Source organism: Salarias fasciatus, chromosome 18, assembly GCF_902148845.1.
Source record: "Salarias fasciatus chromosome 18, fSalaFa1.1, whole genome shotgun sequence".
Lineage (NCBI taxonomy): Eukaryota > Metazoa > Chordata > Actinopteri > Blenniiformes > Blenniidae > Salarias > Salarias fasciatus.
The window spans coordinates 18590345-18605912 of NC_043762.1; the positions used below are offsets into that span (position 1 = coordinate 18590345).

Consider the following 15568-nt stretch of genomic DNA (forward strand, 5'->3'; position numbering starts at 1 on the left):
CTGGTTAAATGCAACAAGTCTTCCTGTTTGAACCAACAGGCGTCAAACTCTGACCTCAGGAAGAGCAGAGTTAAAGATTAGAGGCCCCCCAGACGATCTTACTGCCGTTCCTCTTTCCCATGATTCTCAGACTTGGTTTCCATTTGTTCTGATTTCCTCTCCTCCCCGCCTCCGTTTGATATCTCTCTAGAAGGTAACTAGTCCGTCTCCGTTGTACTTTCTTTTTCCCTCTAATCACTTTGTTGCTTTTGCATGCCATGCACGGCAGCATATTTACCCAAGATAACAGCTGGGTTTCCCCTCACTTTGTGGGTGATGGAGGATAATTGGTGTGTGTGTGTGTGTGTGTGTGTGTGTGTGTGTGTGTGTGTGTGTGTGTGTGTGTTGAGAGAGAATAATTCTTCTTCTTTGCGCACAGCTACTATTCTTGATGTACAGTAGATTGAAAGTATTCATCTCAGTTATTAAATCACATATTGCAACTCGTTGTTTCTCAGTGCACTTTAAAAACAAATATTCTTTTAACTTCCTAAAATGTTTAATCAGTTAAACTGTTTATTGTTCTGTCACTTGGATATTCAGCTTCATTTAATCTGATTTTTAAATCTACCCATACCTTAAATCTACTGACTTCTTTTAGCTTTTCCACATCACTTTATCATCATTTTTTTGATTATTTACTCACATTAAAAGGGTGCTTTCGGTCTGTCACACCAGACTTTTCTAACCCTGCTACATCGCTGATATAAATGATTGGGTTGATATCAGGGTTGTGCTTTTTGCTGACAACACATCTGTCTGAATCAGGCGCGTGGGAGCGAGGAGCCGTCTCCAGCATGTTCTGCAGTGTGAACCCCTCTATTTGAAATATCAGTGAAGCTCTCTAGGTTTACGAGCATTTTCAAACAGTACAAACATCTGATGTGTAACCTCGTGTAAATTACCGTTCATGGAACGGAAGAAAGAAGAAAGTTCTGCGTGAGAGCAGCAGGCTGAAATATAAGGACAACAGAAATATCATGATGTTTCTCTAAAGACTGACCCACCTGAAGAAAACTAAGTTTTTAGACTGTCACTAAGTTAGATCCATAAATCAAACATGAAACGAGTCAACATTTTGCTGAATCCACACACTAACGTGCCTTAATTCCCTCCTGTCTGTCTGCTTGGCTGTAATCTTTGGTAATTGTGTTTGGGGAAACACTTGAGCTGGATTAGTTTCTCTCTTTTGGAAAACAGTCACCAAAAGAAACCTGAGCCCAGGATGAACCTTTATCAGTCTCTCTCTGTTGTTGTTGTTGGTTTTATCTGCATTTGAAAAGGCCTGCGATCGGACCAGAGAAATGAGTTTCCTCTACAGTGGAGTTTAAACATTAACTCAGTTACATTTTAGGACTATCATTCCAGGTTCTGTCACACATTAAAAAAAATGCGTCACTTAATGCAGTTTTTCTTGGTCTATTACTCTTTTGGAAGGACAGTGAGCGGTTTTACTGCTGAAGGTCAGGAGAAGCTCACCGTCTGCATCCTCATGAGCGTCTGAAGGTGACGGCTCAGTGAAAGTAGAGGAAGCAAATGTGAAGTTTTTCCTCAGGAAACCGAGTCCATTTCCACTTGGCCTGCAGACAGAACCGGAATCTGCTTTGCGTAAGCTCAGCGGGATAAAAATAACGGAGTATAAAAGCCGAGAGCAGCACTACACTGCCTTTCACAACACCTGCAGGAGCGGAGAGAGAAGCCAGGACAGAGAAATGCATTACATTTAATGGCTTTGTTACAGTTTAGGCATGTTTCTACTGTATTTAACCTGATTTTACATCCAGCAGGACAAATAATGGATACATTTGTGTTATGTAACAATAAACGACATTGAGGAGAGAAAGTCTGAGTTGGCATGCACAGGGAGAACATGCAAGCTCTCCAAATCCCAGACTCAGACTCAGGCATTTGTTGTGAGGAAGCACACGAACCACTACACCATATATTGTAATAGATTCAATATATTTTGTACCTAACGTTGTCTTTTTAATTGCACATTAAATGGAAATAAAGACCATATTTACAATGAACAACTACTATCTGTGTTGACTTCCACACAGCTGCGCAGAGCCACAGGCAGGTAACTGTGGACACGAGGCCATACAGCCTGACAGGGAACAGCTCATTAAGAAACGTGTAGTCCTTTGTTGACTGCCAGATCAACCGGTTTTCAGGTCGGCCCGGGGTATGAGCAGACGCTCCGTGTTTGCGTTGAGCACTCAGGGATCAGTTGGGGACAAATTAAAGATGCGTCCTGAGCTGAGTGTTTGCAGAGGCTTCTTGAAACTGGAGGGATTTTAACAAAGTTCGATTCACTTGAGTTTGAGGGCTCAGTTTGGCTTTGAAAGTTGTCTCTGCTTCAGAAAAGAAAAAAAAAAACAAGTGAAAATGTAATGCAGCCAAGCCAATCCAACATTTATTTGTTCCCCTGGACACCAGAGTTTACTTATTACCACCACGTTCCGTGTCGTCCGCTTTAATTGCCTCAGGGGAAACTGTGGCTTTTCCCATGGGATCCTAATGTGATGAATCGCTCAGCTGAAATCCGAGACGCACGGGATGAAAAAAAAAGCTGGAACAAAGGAGTCTGACTTTATAAAACAAAAACCAAACACGCGATGAACCATCAAACTGTTGCGTCTGTGTTTTGAAAACGTCTCAGCAGCCAAAGAAAATTGAAATCTTCATTTTTTTTTTCTGGAATGAGACTCCATTGAAGTTTAATGCACTAAACGATGTTCCATTCTGAATTTACCTGGTTTCCTGCAGTGCTTCAGATGGTGAGGGGTCTGTAGTGTGTGTGTGCGCCCCGGGGGGGGAGTGGAAGCCACGCCTCCAGCTATGCGTAAAGGCGCTATAAAGAACGTCAGCACTGTTGATACTCACATCCTGATCCTGAATCCTGGAAGACTCATCAGCTGCCACTGCATGGACACGCAGGACTTTTCCTTCAGTTTGGAGTTTTAAATTCTTGGCATTTGTCTCGCAGTCGGTCGGCATGGCTGTGGCTGAAGCGGTCATCTCTGTTCTAATGCCGTTTCCGAGCCTCAAACCGATGGAAAACGTGAGTAGATCGGGTTTCATGTTTAAATTCACTGAAGACTTATTATGGGTTTGTGTTTTTTCCACTATAAAAACGTTACACGTTTTATGACATATGCTTCTTGTTTGGTTTCATTACAGTTGTGCAAGACGGATCCGTGCGTAATGAGTAACGCAACAGGTGTCGCGGATGACCCGTTGACAGAAGTGGAGTTCAGCACCGTGCAGTCTCCTGCGTTGCCCTCAAAAGACGAGGACGAGCTGGGCAAATTCGTCGACCTCGAGTTCATTTTCTCGAACACTATTGGCGCCGATGTTGTCGGCAACGACGGCGGCAGTGGAGGCATTTCTCCCCCGCAGCAGTACGCGTACTCGCTGCCGGAGTCGCCGGAGAGCTGCAGCGGCGGCTCCGTGCCGGAGTGTGGCGATCATCCTCCATCACACCTGCCCGCGCAGAGCTACCAAGGCTCGCTCAGCTTCTCAAACTCGAGCCCGGTGAGCAGCCTCATGGCGGAGCTTCTCACTCCCGAGATGAGTTATCCTGGGGAGATTTCTGCGGAGTGTGTCGACAAGGCGAGCGACGGGCGGGAGTACACCGAACTGCGCTCTTCAAACTCGGTCACCATTCCACCGGCTCCCGCTCACCACCAAGTGGTCACGACTCCTCCCCCACCCGGATACAAAGTTAAAACTGAGACTGTGGGTCAGTCCTGCATGATGGCAGCTGGCGCCGGCAACTTCGTGCACCAAATGTACGACAAACCCCCGATGCGCTCGGGGCATCCTCCAGCTTTTGCGCACCATCACGGCGCAGTTACAGGTGCATTGCACGGCTTCGGTGCGCAGGCCTCACTTCACGGACGCACAGATTGCCATGTGGCACAAATGAACTCTGCCATGAGCTCCCACCATCTTACTAATCACCAGCAGCTCCAGAGCCAGTTTGTGAACGTGCCTTATCAGCAGCAGTACGCACAGCAGTGTGGACCTCAGTTCCAAGGACATTACAGCATGCTCAGAGTGCCATTCCAGGTCCACAAGCAGCATCACCCCGCGTCTGTGCAGGGGATGATGCTCACCCCTCCGTCCTCTCCATCCCTGATGGAATTTTACTCACAGGATGAGACGGGGAGCATCAAGCAGAAGAGAGGACGCAGGTCCTGGGCCAGGAAACGCGCTGCCACGCACAACTGTGAGTTCCCAGGCTGTGGGAAAACCTATACCAAGAGCTCTCATCTCAAAGCGCACATGAGGACTCACACAGGTCAGCACATTTCTGAGATGATCACATCTCATCTTATTTTCTTGTGATACATATCCCAAGCTCTTGATATTTACTGCTACTTGTGTTTCTCTCCTCCCAGGTGAAAAGCCCTACCACTGTAACTGGGAAGGATGCGGCTGGAAGTTTGCCAGGTCCGACGAGCTGACCCGGCACTTCAGGAAACACACTGGACACAGACCATTTCAGTGTCACCTCTGCGAGAGAGCGTTCTCTCGGTCAGATCACTTGGCTCTTCACATGAAGAGGCACATGTAGGCCAAACACCACCTGTTTCAGTTCTACCACGATGGAGCCAGCACCCAGGAAGAAAGACCAGCTGGCCTCTGTCTTAAACCACTAGTCTTCTATGTGTGTGTGAGTGTGTGTTGCCTTGATAGAATCTTGAGGGAAGCTGTATTGTATGTGTAATTTATGGCATTCGATGGCTGCAATAACACAAATGGATTTTACAGGGAAATAGTTTGAGGTTTGACACAACACAAGTTTAAGTGCCTCGAGATTTTTGCATCACTATTATTAGTTAAGTTATAGTAGTTTAGTATTCAAGACCTTCCCTTCACTGTCTTTTAAAGTAATTATCAGTGAGTGCCTTAACCAGACGTCTTATTTGCTCGCTGTGGGCAGGACCCAGATGTTTGTGTGTGTGTGTATATATATGTAAAGTATATTTTTTAAGTGTTTACATTTTATATATTTACTCAGATCAGCTCGGGGTGACACTATTTTAATCTTTTTTGTAAACTGTTATAAAATGAATGATTAACACACACACACACACACACACATATATATATATATATATATTCATGAAGCCACAGTGAAGACATTTGATGTGGTTTTGTCAATGTTTGCAGCTTCAACATATAGAGGTACTAAAGTTTGTTTTTAGGATCCCAAGCAAACAATGAAGCTTTGCTTGAATTCAACGATATTCACTGCTCACCATGTGTAAGGATTCAGACACAGATGTATATTTTGTTACGTGTGTTTTGTCTTTTCAAAGTGAAGAACCCCACTGCAACCTGAGGTTGAACTGCTGTACTTGAAACTGACTTGTAAAACGGATGTATAGTTCTCCCTAATAGCAATTGTTTTTAATTGCATTCAAGGGCTAACAAATAAAATGCTTTTTACATTGACTCCAGCTGTCATTGCACATTTTGATTTCTTCTATGAAACATTCGATACAAAGTCCACTACATGTCATGCTGATCTTTGTGTCAGCTCTCATATAATACAGTTAATTCAATAAATGAAAATAGAAAATCATGACCTGAAAATAACTGAACAAACCAGAAAGTCTCCATTAGTGTATATTTTAGTCCAACAAGGAAAACATGTCATTGGGAATAAAACCTTTCTAAGAATTATGAAGCCAGGATGATAACATACAACAACACACAAGAGCAAAACAGACAGTTACATACTGAAGGTAAAATAGAATAAGACAGAAGAATCAGAATCAGAATACTCTTTATTGTCATCGCAACAAGTTACCGAAGTTACAAGTTACAACGAAATTGCTTGGGCTTTAAAGACGCCCAGTCAGCCAATTACGGCGCTCCGTCCGCCAGACAATGCAGCAGCTGGTTTTATGTTTTTAATATTGTATTGGATTTCCCAAAAGTTCTAAGTCCTGTAAATTCACATTTTCCTGCAGATAATTCTAAGTAAGAGGTAGAACACTGAAAAGAATTTTCACCTCTTTCAATCCTGACTTTATGTGTCTGCATCTGTACAACATCTGGACAGTGCGCGTGACCAAGTTCCCTGCAGTCAAATCATGACATTTCATTTATTTACAATTGTTATTCATTTTTTTTCAATGTTAGTCCAAACTGAAGTCGCAGGATGGGCTTCCCATCAGAGCATATTGAAGATTACTTGATTTCTTGTGTAACACTGCCCCCTAGCATTGGTTCAAATTATGGCATGAAAGGTGATACCCTCTTATTCTCATGTACCACTTTGTTTTTTCTTTCTTTCTTCCTTCATTTATTTATTTATTCATTTCTTTATTGCGTGGCCATTATTCCTGCTCACCTCCCGGTCGCGCCATTCAAGGTTTGCTCCAATGACTCACCTGCCTCCACAACACCATGGCTGTATTTCTATGTCCAGTGTCATTATATTTAAAAGTGCGACATTGTACACTCAATTTTAAAATTTAAATAAATTGTGACTGTCTTCAGCTGCTTACTTGGCACAGTAGTTTGGAACCGTTTCACATCGAGCCCTTTTTCTGATGCAACCCTCGAGGAGACTGGAAGCCTGAAATTCCTCCACTCTAGAAAATAACAACAAACAATAAACTGCTGAAAGCAAAAAGAAAAGGAGGGGCAAAGGGAAGGAAAATCCCATCTCTGTCAAACTTGGGAAAAGGTACAGAAACACAGGAGAATAAAATACCCAAGCTGGATGGTTGTCATCTTGGATTTTAATACTATTTGTTTTAATTTTTAAGAATTGATTGTTCCAGCAAATTCAAAACATTAACATTAAAAACAAATTTAGAACAATATGAACTTGCAAATAAAGACTCCTGACTGACTGAAGGGAACACCGACTTAACCCAAAAACAAGAGAAAAAAAATAGGATTATAATACTGAGATTGTCAGAGAAGAAAAAAGTAAATGCATTTGTAAAATCAACAATATTAACATGATATCATGCAAATGTAGCGTGGCACAAGACGAAGTTGTACTCAACTACACATTTAATTTGAATTTCTTTTATTTTTGGTCTGTAAAGAGCAAAAATGTGTATTTTAAAGCGGACGTATTATGCTATTTTTCAGTCACGTCATATAGGTCACAGAAGCCCAAAAACATAGTATATAAGTTTGTTTGCCCCAAATTCATCTTATGTTCGGAGTTTGAGCGGTCTAAAAGGTGGCTCTGAGGAGCCCTCCTCCGAACAGCCTGATTTTCACAGCTTACTTTACGGGATGCACTTGAACGCATCTGGCCACTACCACTCTCTCCCACCTTGGGGGGGGCACAGTCAGAGGCACGTCCCCTCAACCGTTTCAGCTTAGGGAGGGAGGTGAGGGAGGTGACTGAATTTTTCACTTCTGGGGGATCACACAGAGGCTCTGGGAGGCATTATGGCTGTAAAGACACCTTCTTAAAGTGAATTTTGCATAATATGACTCCTTTAACATCACAGTTGATACGTTCACTAGATTCCGTGTGTGTTCCCGTTCTCGGAGTGTAACCACGAGAGACTATCCCTATCCCTGAACACAGTGTAGGGAACGCGGCCTCTACTGGTCAGAGTTAGACACAGCTTTATAAAACAACAGTAATGTAAAACAACCACTAATTGCTCTAAATGCCACACTCTCTCCCCCAATAACAAATGTCTCCAGACATTTCAGATACCTAAAACTGTACCTTTTTTACACATTGAATTTTCTCACTGAAAACATGGAATTACTTATTTTAAAGCAACACTAAGGAACTTTCAGTTTTCGTTGATTTTGGCGGCATCAGTGGACAAAAGCGGTAGTGTTTTGCCTGAAGGAATAATACAGTTCCCATGAGGACTAGCGTGTGTAAAATGCTGCTCCCGGTGGCATGCTGTCGGACTGAACTCGCCTTCATTTGTTTCCAGTGGCTATGTGAAGGACGGATAGCGACGAGGTAATGAATCTAATGGTGGATAAACAATGTTATATCATGATGTGATGCATGCCGTAAAGCAGTCCGCACATTTGGAGTTTTTCAGTGTGCAGGGTTCCTATCACCCTCCTCACAGTTGCTTAGTCCAAGTGAAAGCAATACTGACGCCCTCAGCCCGTGACAGAGGGGTCATCCAACTAGTTGTAAGTCGATGTATCGTCACAAAAGATATTAAAATGTTTTATTAAGGTTGAAAAGTTCCTTAGTGTCGGTTTAAATTAACACTTAACATTCAATTCAATTCGAGCCCATTTATCAAAGTATCTGGTTCATTTTGACCTTTACCACTAAACATCAGTCACTGTACTCTGGACCCCAATCAGATCAACTCTCCAGTGGAACAGACTCATATTGGCCTCAGTTCTTTTAGTCTGTTACCAGTCTCTTTATTTGTACCGTATGAGTTCAATTTGTTCGCCTGGAATTCTCTCTTCTTCTTCGCGGTTCATAAATTCGATCAAATTCAATGAAAAGCAAGCGAGGTGACCTTCCGTAGAGTAAGCAGTAGGGAGAGAATCCTGTGACCCTACTACGGGTGCAGTTGTACGCGTGCACCAGTTTTGTCAATGAGCTCTTCCAGTCAGCCTTCTGTTCATTTGTGAGAGTGCGGAGCATTGATAAGATCGTTCTATTGAACCGTTCACATTTCCTATTACCTTGGGGGTGGTAACATGTCGTGTGAGACCCCCGCACATCACAGCTCTTCTGTAGTTGGTCCATCAGTTGGTTGTCAAACTCTCTACCCATATCGTGGTGAATTCTCCCTGGAAAGCAGACTCGCAGTGCAAAGTCATTAAAGAGTTTGTCAACAACAGTTTTGGCAGACTTGTTTTTTGTGGCATAGGCTTGGGTGAAGCCAGTGAAATGATCAATCACAGTAAGAATGTACTCGAACCCCTGTTTGCAAGTCTCTAAGTCAATACATATGAGCTCACCCGGGCGTGTAGTGACAATGGTCGTCATAGGAGCTTTGGTTGCTTTGTGAGGTTGCTTTGCCTTGAGACACACTCTTGGGTGACAAAATGTTCAATGTCAGAATGTATATGGGCCCAATAGAATCGATCTTGGATCAGGTTCAAAGTTCTCTCAACCCCAAGATGTCCCATTTCTTTGTGAAGCTCGAGGAATACTGTTTGATGATATTCTTTTGGGAGGATAAGCTGTTGTTTATCTCCTGCCTTCCTGAAAAGGATCCCATCTTCAACAACATACAACTTTGCCCGATGTCCCATCAATACTCTGACATCTGCAGGTTCTGTTTTCAGAGCTCTCCTGGACGGGTGCTGATTGTCCGTCTTGAAACGCAGGACTCGGCCTATGATAGGATCTTTTTCTTGACTGTCCCGTATCTGTTCTGGTGTCAAAGACTTGGTTTGAGGGTGACACTCCTCTCTCAGCAGCTGTTTGGCAATCCTACGTTGCCCGTCATTTAGATGACTGAGGTCGACTGGAGGGTCCCTGACTTTTCTTACTCTTTCTCCCTGCTTCACGAGTAGTATTGTCAACTGCTGATGCTGAGGCGTCAGGTGGGTACACCTCCGCCTGCACTTCACTAACTTTTGGGGGGTTGTTTATGACCATCTTCCTCAGTTGTTGCTGTCTTTCCTGTTCTAAGTTTGCAGACTCACTGATCCGCTCAATTAATACCTCATCTGCGACAGCACGGTTACTGAGATATGGCTTGACTGCATCACTATAAAGACCTGTCTCTATGGAGCGGAGGAATTTTCTCTGAATTAGCTCTGGACTAAACTGCTCACCTTCTTCACCTGCGTCATCATCACAGTATTTTCTCATTAACTTCTCTTTCAGTTCTATTGCTCTGAATAAGAAATTCTGGGCTGACTCCTTTGGATCTTGTGTCATGTTCATCAGGCGATGCAGTAGGTTGGAGGAAGAATCCACTTTGTAGTGACCCCTGAGAATGGTCTGGAGGGTGTACAGTGTCAGGCAGCTGTCTCTTTATTTCCAACATCTCTCGCAGATGAAGACCTGGGCTCACAGCACGTGTGACTGCTTCAATGATCTCTTTTTCTCCATGTCCTTTCCGCTGAGCAGACTCAATCTGGTTCATGAGACTTGTGTAGGACAATTTATCCTTTTGACCAGCTTCTCCAATCTGGCCGATTATCCGGAACTCCCGCCTCAGTGTCACCTCAGGCAGTCTGGTTGGTGCTGCGATGGCCGTTCTTATGTCCTTTTCCTTTGTGATCTCGATTCTAGGCTCAGTACCTCCCCCTGCTGCTTGTGTCTTCTGCTTGATCTTGACCTCCAACGCCCCAATTTCTTCTTCCATCTGCTGCTGTAACTTCTGGTACTGCATTCTTTACTTCTCTAGCTCACTTGTCTCCTGAACTGCGATCTCAGCTTCTGTTTACCATTTTGTCGGTTACAGAGAGGCCAGGCAGGACAGTACATGTTGCAGATACTGCTGACATGACTCTTCGGACTCTTCACCCTCCTCAATTTCATCTAATGTCATTTCCACCAACCTGATTAAGGTGCGTCTTGTTTTGCTGGCAAACCCCTCCACAGGTGCGGTACACTTTAGATGCTCACAAAGGGAAATGAGCTCCTTCTCCTCCAGCGTCAATAGTATCCGGCTTATATCGTTCCTCCATGGTCCTCCTCTGCTCTGTCTGTCTCCACATCTACACGACTGGGCCGTGGGCTGAATCAACCATCCTCTGCTACCAAAAATATGTAACATGGCACAAGACAAAGTTGTACTCCACTACACATTTAATTTGAATTTCTTTTATTTTGGGTCTGTAAAGAGCAAAAATGTGCATTTTAACGTCACAGTTGATACATTCACTTAATTCCGTGTGTGTTCCCTTTCTCGGAGTGTCATCACGCGAGACTATCCCTATCCCTGAACACACCGTGTAGCGAACGCGCCCTCTGCTGGTCAGAGTTAGACATAACTTTATAAAACAACAGTAATGTAAAACAACCACTAATGGCTCTAAATGCCACGCTAAGAAAAAAAAGAGAGAAAAAGAGAAAAAAATGTAAATGCATTTGTAAAATCAACAATATTAACATGATATCATGCAAACATTGAACAAAGAAGGATTTGGGTTTAGGAGATTGGAGGAGATTGACCATAGTTTGCAGTAAAGTTCCTCACAAGCAAAACACTTTTCACATTTATAATGATTTACATTCATGTATGAGTTTAAAAGCAAAAACACTGGTGCAATACTGTGAGTAGAGTGAGGGGGAGGGGGCTGGCACTCTGTATTTGGAGTTTGATTCCTGAAATACTCAAATGATTTAATGACTCGGTTCTGTTGTCGTTTCTCATTCAGAAAACCAAACATGACCTCTGAATGAAGCTGTGATCTGCAACGGTTTCTAATTCCACATCCTCAACAACCTTGATCTGACTGGACTCTAAATACCAAAAAAAAAATATATATATATACATATATATATATATATATATATATATATATATATATATATATATATCCCACAGAGACACACTGAGGCGCCTACAGTACGACTGTGGTTTGTTCTGCTGGTTCCTGACATCGGCGTGAGGAGGGACGACGACTTCCTGCCATGTTTCCAGTCTGCGTCTGATGATTCTGTTCATCTGGTGCCTGGGAGCAAACCCCTTTCTGTTTGTATGGATGACCTGCAGGACATAAACAACACAATGTTTTTAGTTAATCGAATATGACAAAATGCTCAACAAATACAACAGTGATTTAATAGATGTTATTTTGTTTTTACCTTTGTGATTGCGGAGATGATTTTTCAAATGGCCCTTCTTTACATACACCCTTTTGCAGCCGGGGAATTTACAGTGGAAATATACAACATTTTTCTGCTCGTGTAAGGTTTTGTCCTCTACCTTCGGCATGTTTCCAGCACTAAACATGGGAAATGGTGAGTACTGGTTAGGTAGCCTCTGCTGCTGGAATGGTATATGCTGGTGGTACGGTGGAGGAGGCACCAAGTACTGGAGAAGATATGGCACGTTCATGTTCTGCTTCAGAAGAGAAACAAAAGGGGGAATAAAACAAAAAATATGTCAAGTTTTAATGTGAATAAGGAACCACATCATTACGATAATACTTACATAGCAGGAGAGAGCTGACTTCTTTTTCAGAAGCTCATACTCCAGGAGATAAAAATCCATCACCAAGTGTTGTGGAGATAAAGCTGCTTGGTGACTCGCTGTCACATCATTGGACAAAATGAACTCGATGTCCACGTATTTCTCCAGTTCATCCAAGAGGTTGCAGGATGAAGCAGGAGGTCGGACATCTTTGCTCGGCACAAGGTTCTCCATTTTCAAAATCTGTTCCCAGAGGGTGTGGAATAGGAGAAGTTATTCTCAATGTTAGTCAGCTATCACGAGAAAATCTTCAAAAAAGAGAGAGAAATGTTTACTGTGGAAACTCTTTAGACTAGGAGAGATCGTTGGAATCATTGTAGATGGATGACAGGGAGCACAGAGAACTCACTCAGGGCTTTGTGGACTGATGCTAATGAAAACACCTCCGGCTCAAAGTGGGAAGAACTGGCGGTGGATTTCAGCAGGTGCAGCAACGCCGTCCCGGAAACTCCTCAGGACTTATTATGATACTGTGGAGGCATCAGCCATCTTTCATGGAGTTTTCTTCTGAGGCAGCAGCACATCATCTGCTGACAGAAAGAGGCTTGTCAGGACCATAAGGAAGACCGGGTCTGTCCAGCTGTGAGAGACCAAAGGATGATGGACAACGACTCACAACCCATAAAAGACACAATAACAGGTCTGCAGAGCCCCTTCAGTGACAGGCAGTGTCACCCCTATAGGAGAGATACTTCAGGTCTGTCCTTCCTGCTGCTGTCACTGTGTAACTGCTCATCACATCCAATAAATACTCGATTCTCCTGCACAATGCTTGTGTGCAGCATCTGTGATCTCCCTACATGCAACTGAGCATTGTAATGCATAAAGTACTATTCATATGTGTTAAATTTGGTTATATTATTTCTCCCAGCAGGAGCATCTTCAGCAACACTCAACCACCAAAGTGCAGCAGAGTCTCAGGAGATGCTTCATGTAGCAAAAGGACTCCGGACCTCTTCTCTACAGTAACGTTTGTTGTGTTTCTCTAAGTTTCATTCTTTCCATGCTTATATTACTCACCGTTAAGCAGTGGTGGTCGAAGTACTCAATTTCATTACTTGAGTAAAAGTAGAGAAGTATTTGCTTTAGAAAATACTTAAGTACAAAAAGTAAAAGTAAATCGTTTAATACTGTGAATCATAATTCAGCCCTTTTGAAATTTATATATATATATATATATATATATATATATATATATATATATATATACATAATCACTGCTCTTGTTCAGTTCATGCAGACATAAACGAAGAAGGGAGAAAGATTAAGAACAGAAGAAATATAAACTGTAAACAAACTGTACGTATTTATAGTTTGTCATACTCCAGGAGATTTAAAAAAAACCCTAAGCCGATTTTTTCCATCTATTTTTTAAGTGTCAGTCATTCGATCATATTTGTGCTGACAGTCAAAGAAAGAAACAAAAGTCACTCTCACTATTTTGACCCAACAAATCTCAAATTAACTGTTTCACAAATTTCATTCATGTAGTGAACTGTTTCTAGAGGGAGACAACATCTATTCAGTGTTTTCATTGAAGATATACAGGAATAGTTTGTCCATTAACAAAGCCCACAGAGTTTCTCCCAAATCAGCCTATTTTGATTTGAAAGCTGCCTTGTTGCTCCCAACTGGAACAAGTCCCACCAAGCAAGCCCGTAACAAATCATACTGAAATCTGATTGATGAAAGTTAGAAAGAAGTTAAAGGAAAATAACCAACAACATGCACTTACAGTCTCCTGGGCTTACAGCTGGGGTCAGACTGCTGGATGTGGGCTGAGCTTTATACAATGGAAAGGTTTCAAGGTGTGGCTGCTGCTGGACCCCCACCTTCAAACTTCACCTCACAGCAAGAGACAAACAAAGACACAAACATTCAAGGCATGCTTTCCATGATAGATCTACTTTTTTATGAGCCTCACTTTAATATTGAATGTTTTTCTGCAGGATGTTTAGAATTGTATGGCTTGTGTTGAATTTCTTAGATTATCTGCAGCTTTATTTTACATTGTTAGATATGTAATCCCTTTTCCTGTTTCAATATGAAACATAAACATTTTAATTATATGTAAAATTCGTCACATGTGGTCGAATTAAGCGCTGGTGGAGAATTTTACATTCATTTTATTTGTGCATTATAATGGCTTGGTTTTAGAGTAGAGAGAAATTTGTTCTTGATGATGTAGGAGGTAGGAAAGTGAAAAACTGTATTTTGGGGGTAAAAAGCCTGGCCACTCACTAAAACCTGCTCAACTGGTTAAACCTACTGTATCAGGAATACTGGGACAGCCCGTCCATCCAACACTGTCAGGCATCCATGCTGCAATCTGAAAGGAAAATCCAGGCCTTACTGGTAAAGAGCGAGGAGCCACATATAAATTCTCTCATAATGTTTTTTTTTTTCCACAGCCTAAACAGACTTTATTATTACTAAACTTTTGGTTATGCTTCTACAAAATCTCTCTGAAACAGATTTGAGTACATGCACTCACAAACAACTCATAAATTGCAAGTTTATGATTTGCAAGAATATCTCAAAAAGTTCTATTATCACATTTAAGCTTCAGTCACATTGGTCTGTTTCTTTTTTCATGCTGAATTCGGACAAATGTTTTAGGTTTATAGAACATCATGAACTAACTCTCACTATTTCCATGACCTGAGTTTGTTAAATCTTTACATTCACTTCAGCTCAGATTACCTTTAAATGAAAGATTTAAGCTATTTTAAGTAATTTATTCTCTGAAATGAGAGAATATTATGTTCTCCTTGTTTTTCTGTACTTACTCTGCAGGCAAAGCTGTCAGCACTCCACGCTGATGTTGGGAGACTTCCATTCTCCTCTTGAAGAATCTCCTCAGGTTAATTAATGCAGAAATTCAGGTGGTAATTCAGGATCTACCAGTCTGTTGGGTGCTTCACTCCCAAGGAAAGCTGAATGGCGGCAGCTCAGTGTACTGATGATGTTGATCGAAATCTCAAGCTTAAAATCAAATGAGGTTATTGTTTGTTTAGGGACACTCATAAAAAAATGAACCTTTAAAAGATTTGAAAATAAATCAACAGCATGTTAAGTTTGTTGATTATGGAAATTGTATCATGATACCTCACTGCAGATGACCTGAGCTCCATATGTACTCTGTATTATATATACACTATATTAATAGGCTTTGATCAACAATGTTTAACTTCTGAAAAATACTTCCATACTGAAATGTTATGCTTAAAATTTTGTTGCAATTTAAAAGCCTCTTCAGAAGATATATATACAGTGTTTTGTGTCTCTGGGCTTTCTGCCATCAAATCTCTTTAAAAATAAGATACAGAAAAAATGCATTATTTTATCTTTTTTTTTCACTGTATTGCTTTTCTGGTTTTTCTGAC

General features: G+C 41.9%; 1 protein-coding gene across 1 annotated transcript; it reads left to right on the plus strand.

Moving 5' to 3' along the window:
- Positions 1 to 2938: 2938 nt before the first annotated feature.
- klf17 (Kruppel like factor 17) lies at positions 2939 to 5505 on the plus strand (the record flags this gene model as incomplete). The annotated part of the gene is made up of 3 exons (XM_030115087.1): positions 2939 to 3103; positions 3223 to 4345; positions 4446 to 5505. Coding segments are annotated over 3 exons (1464 nt in total), but the record flags the coding sequence as incomplete, so codon positions are not given.
- Between the last annotated feature and the right edge of the window lie 10063 nt (positions 5506 to 15568).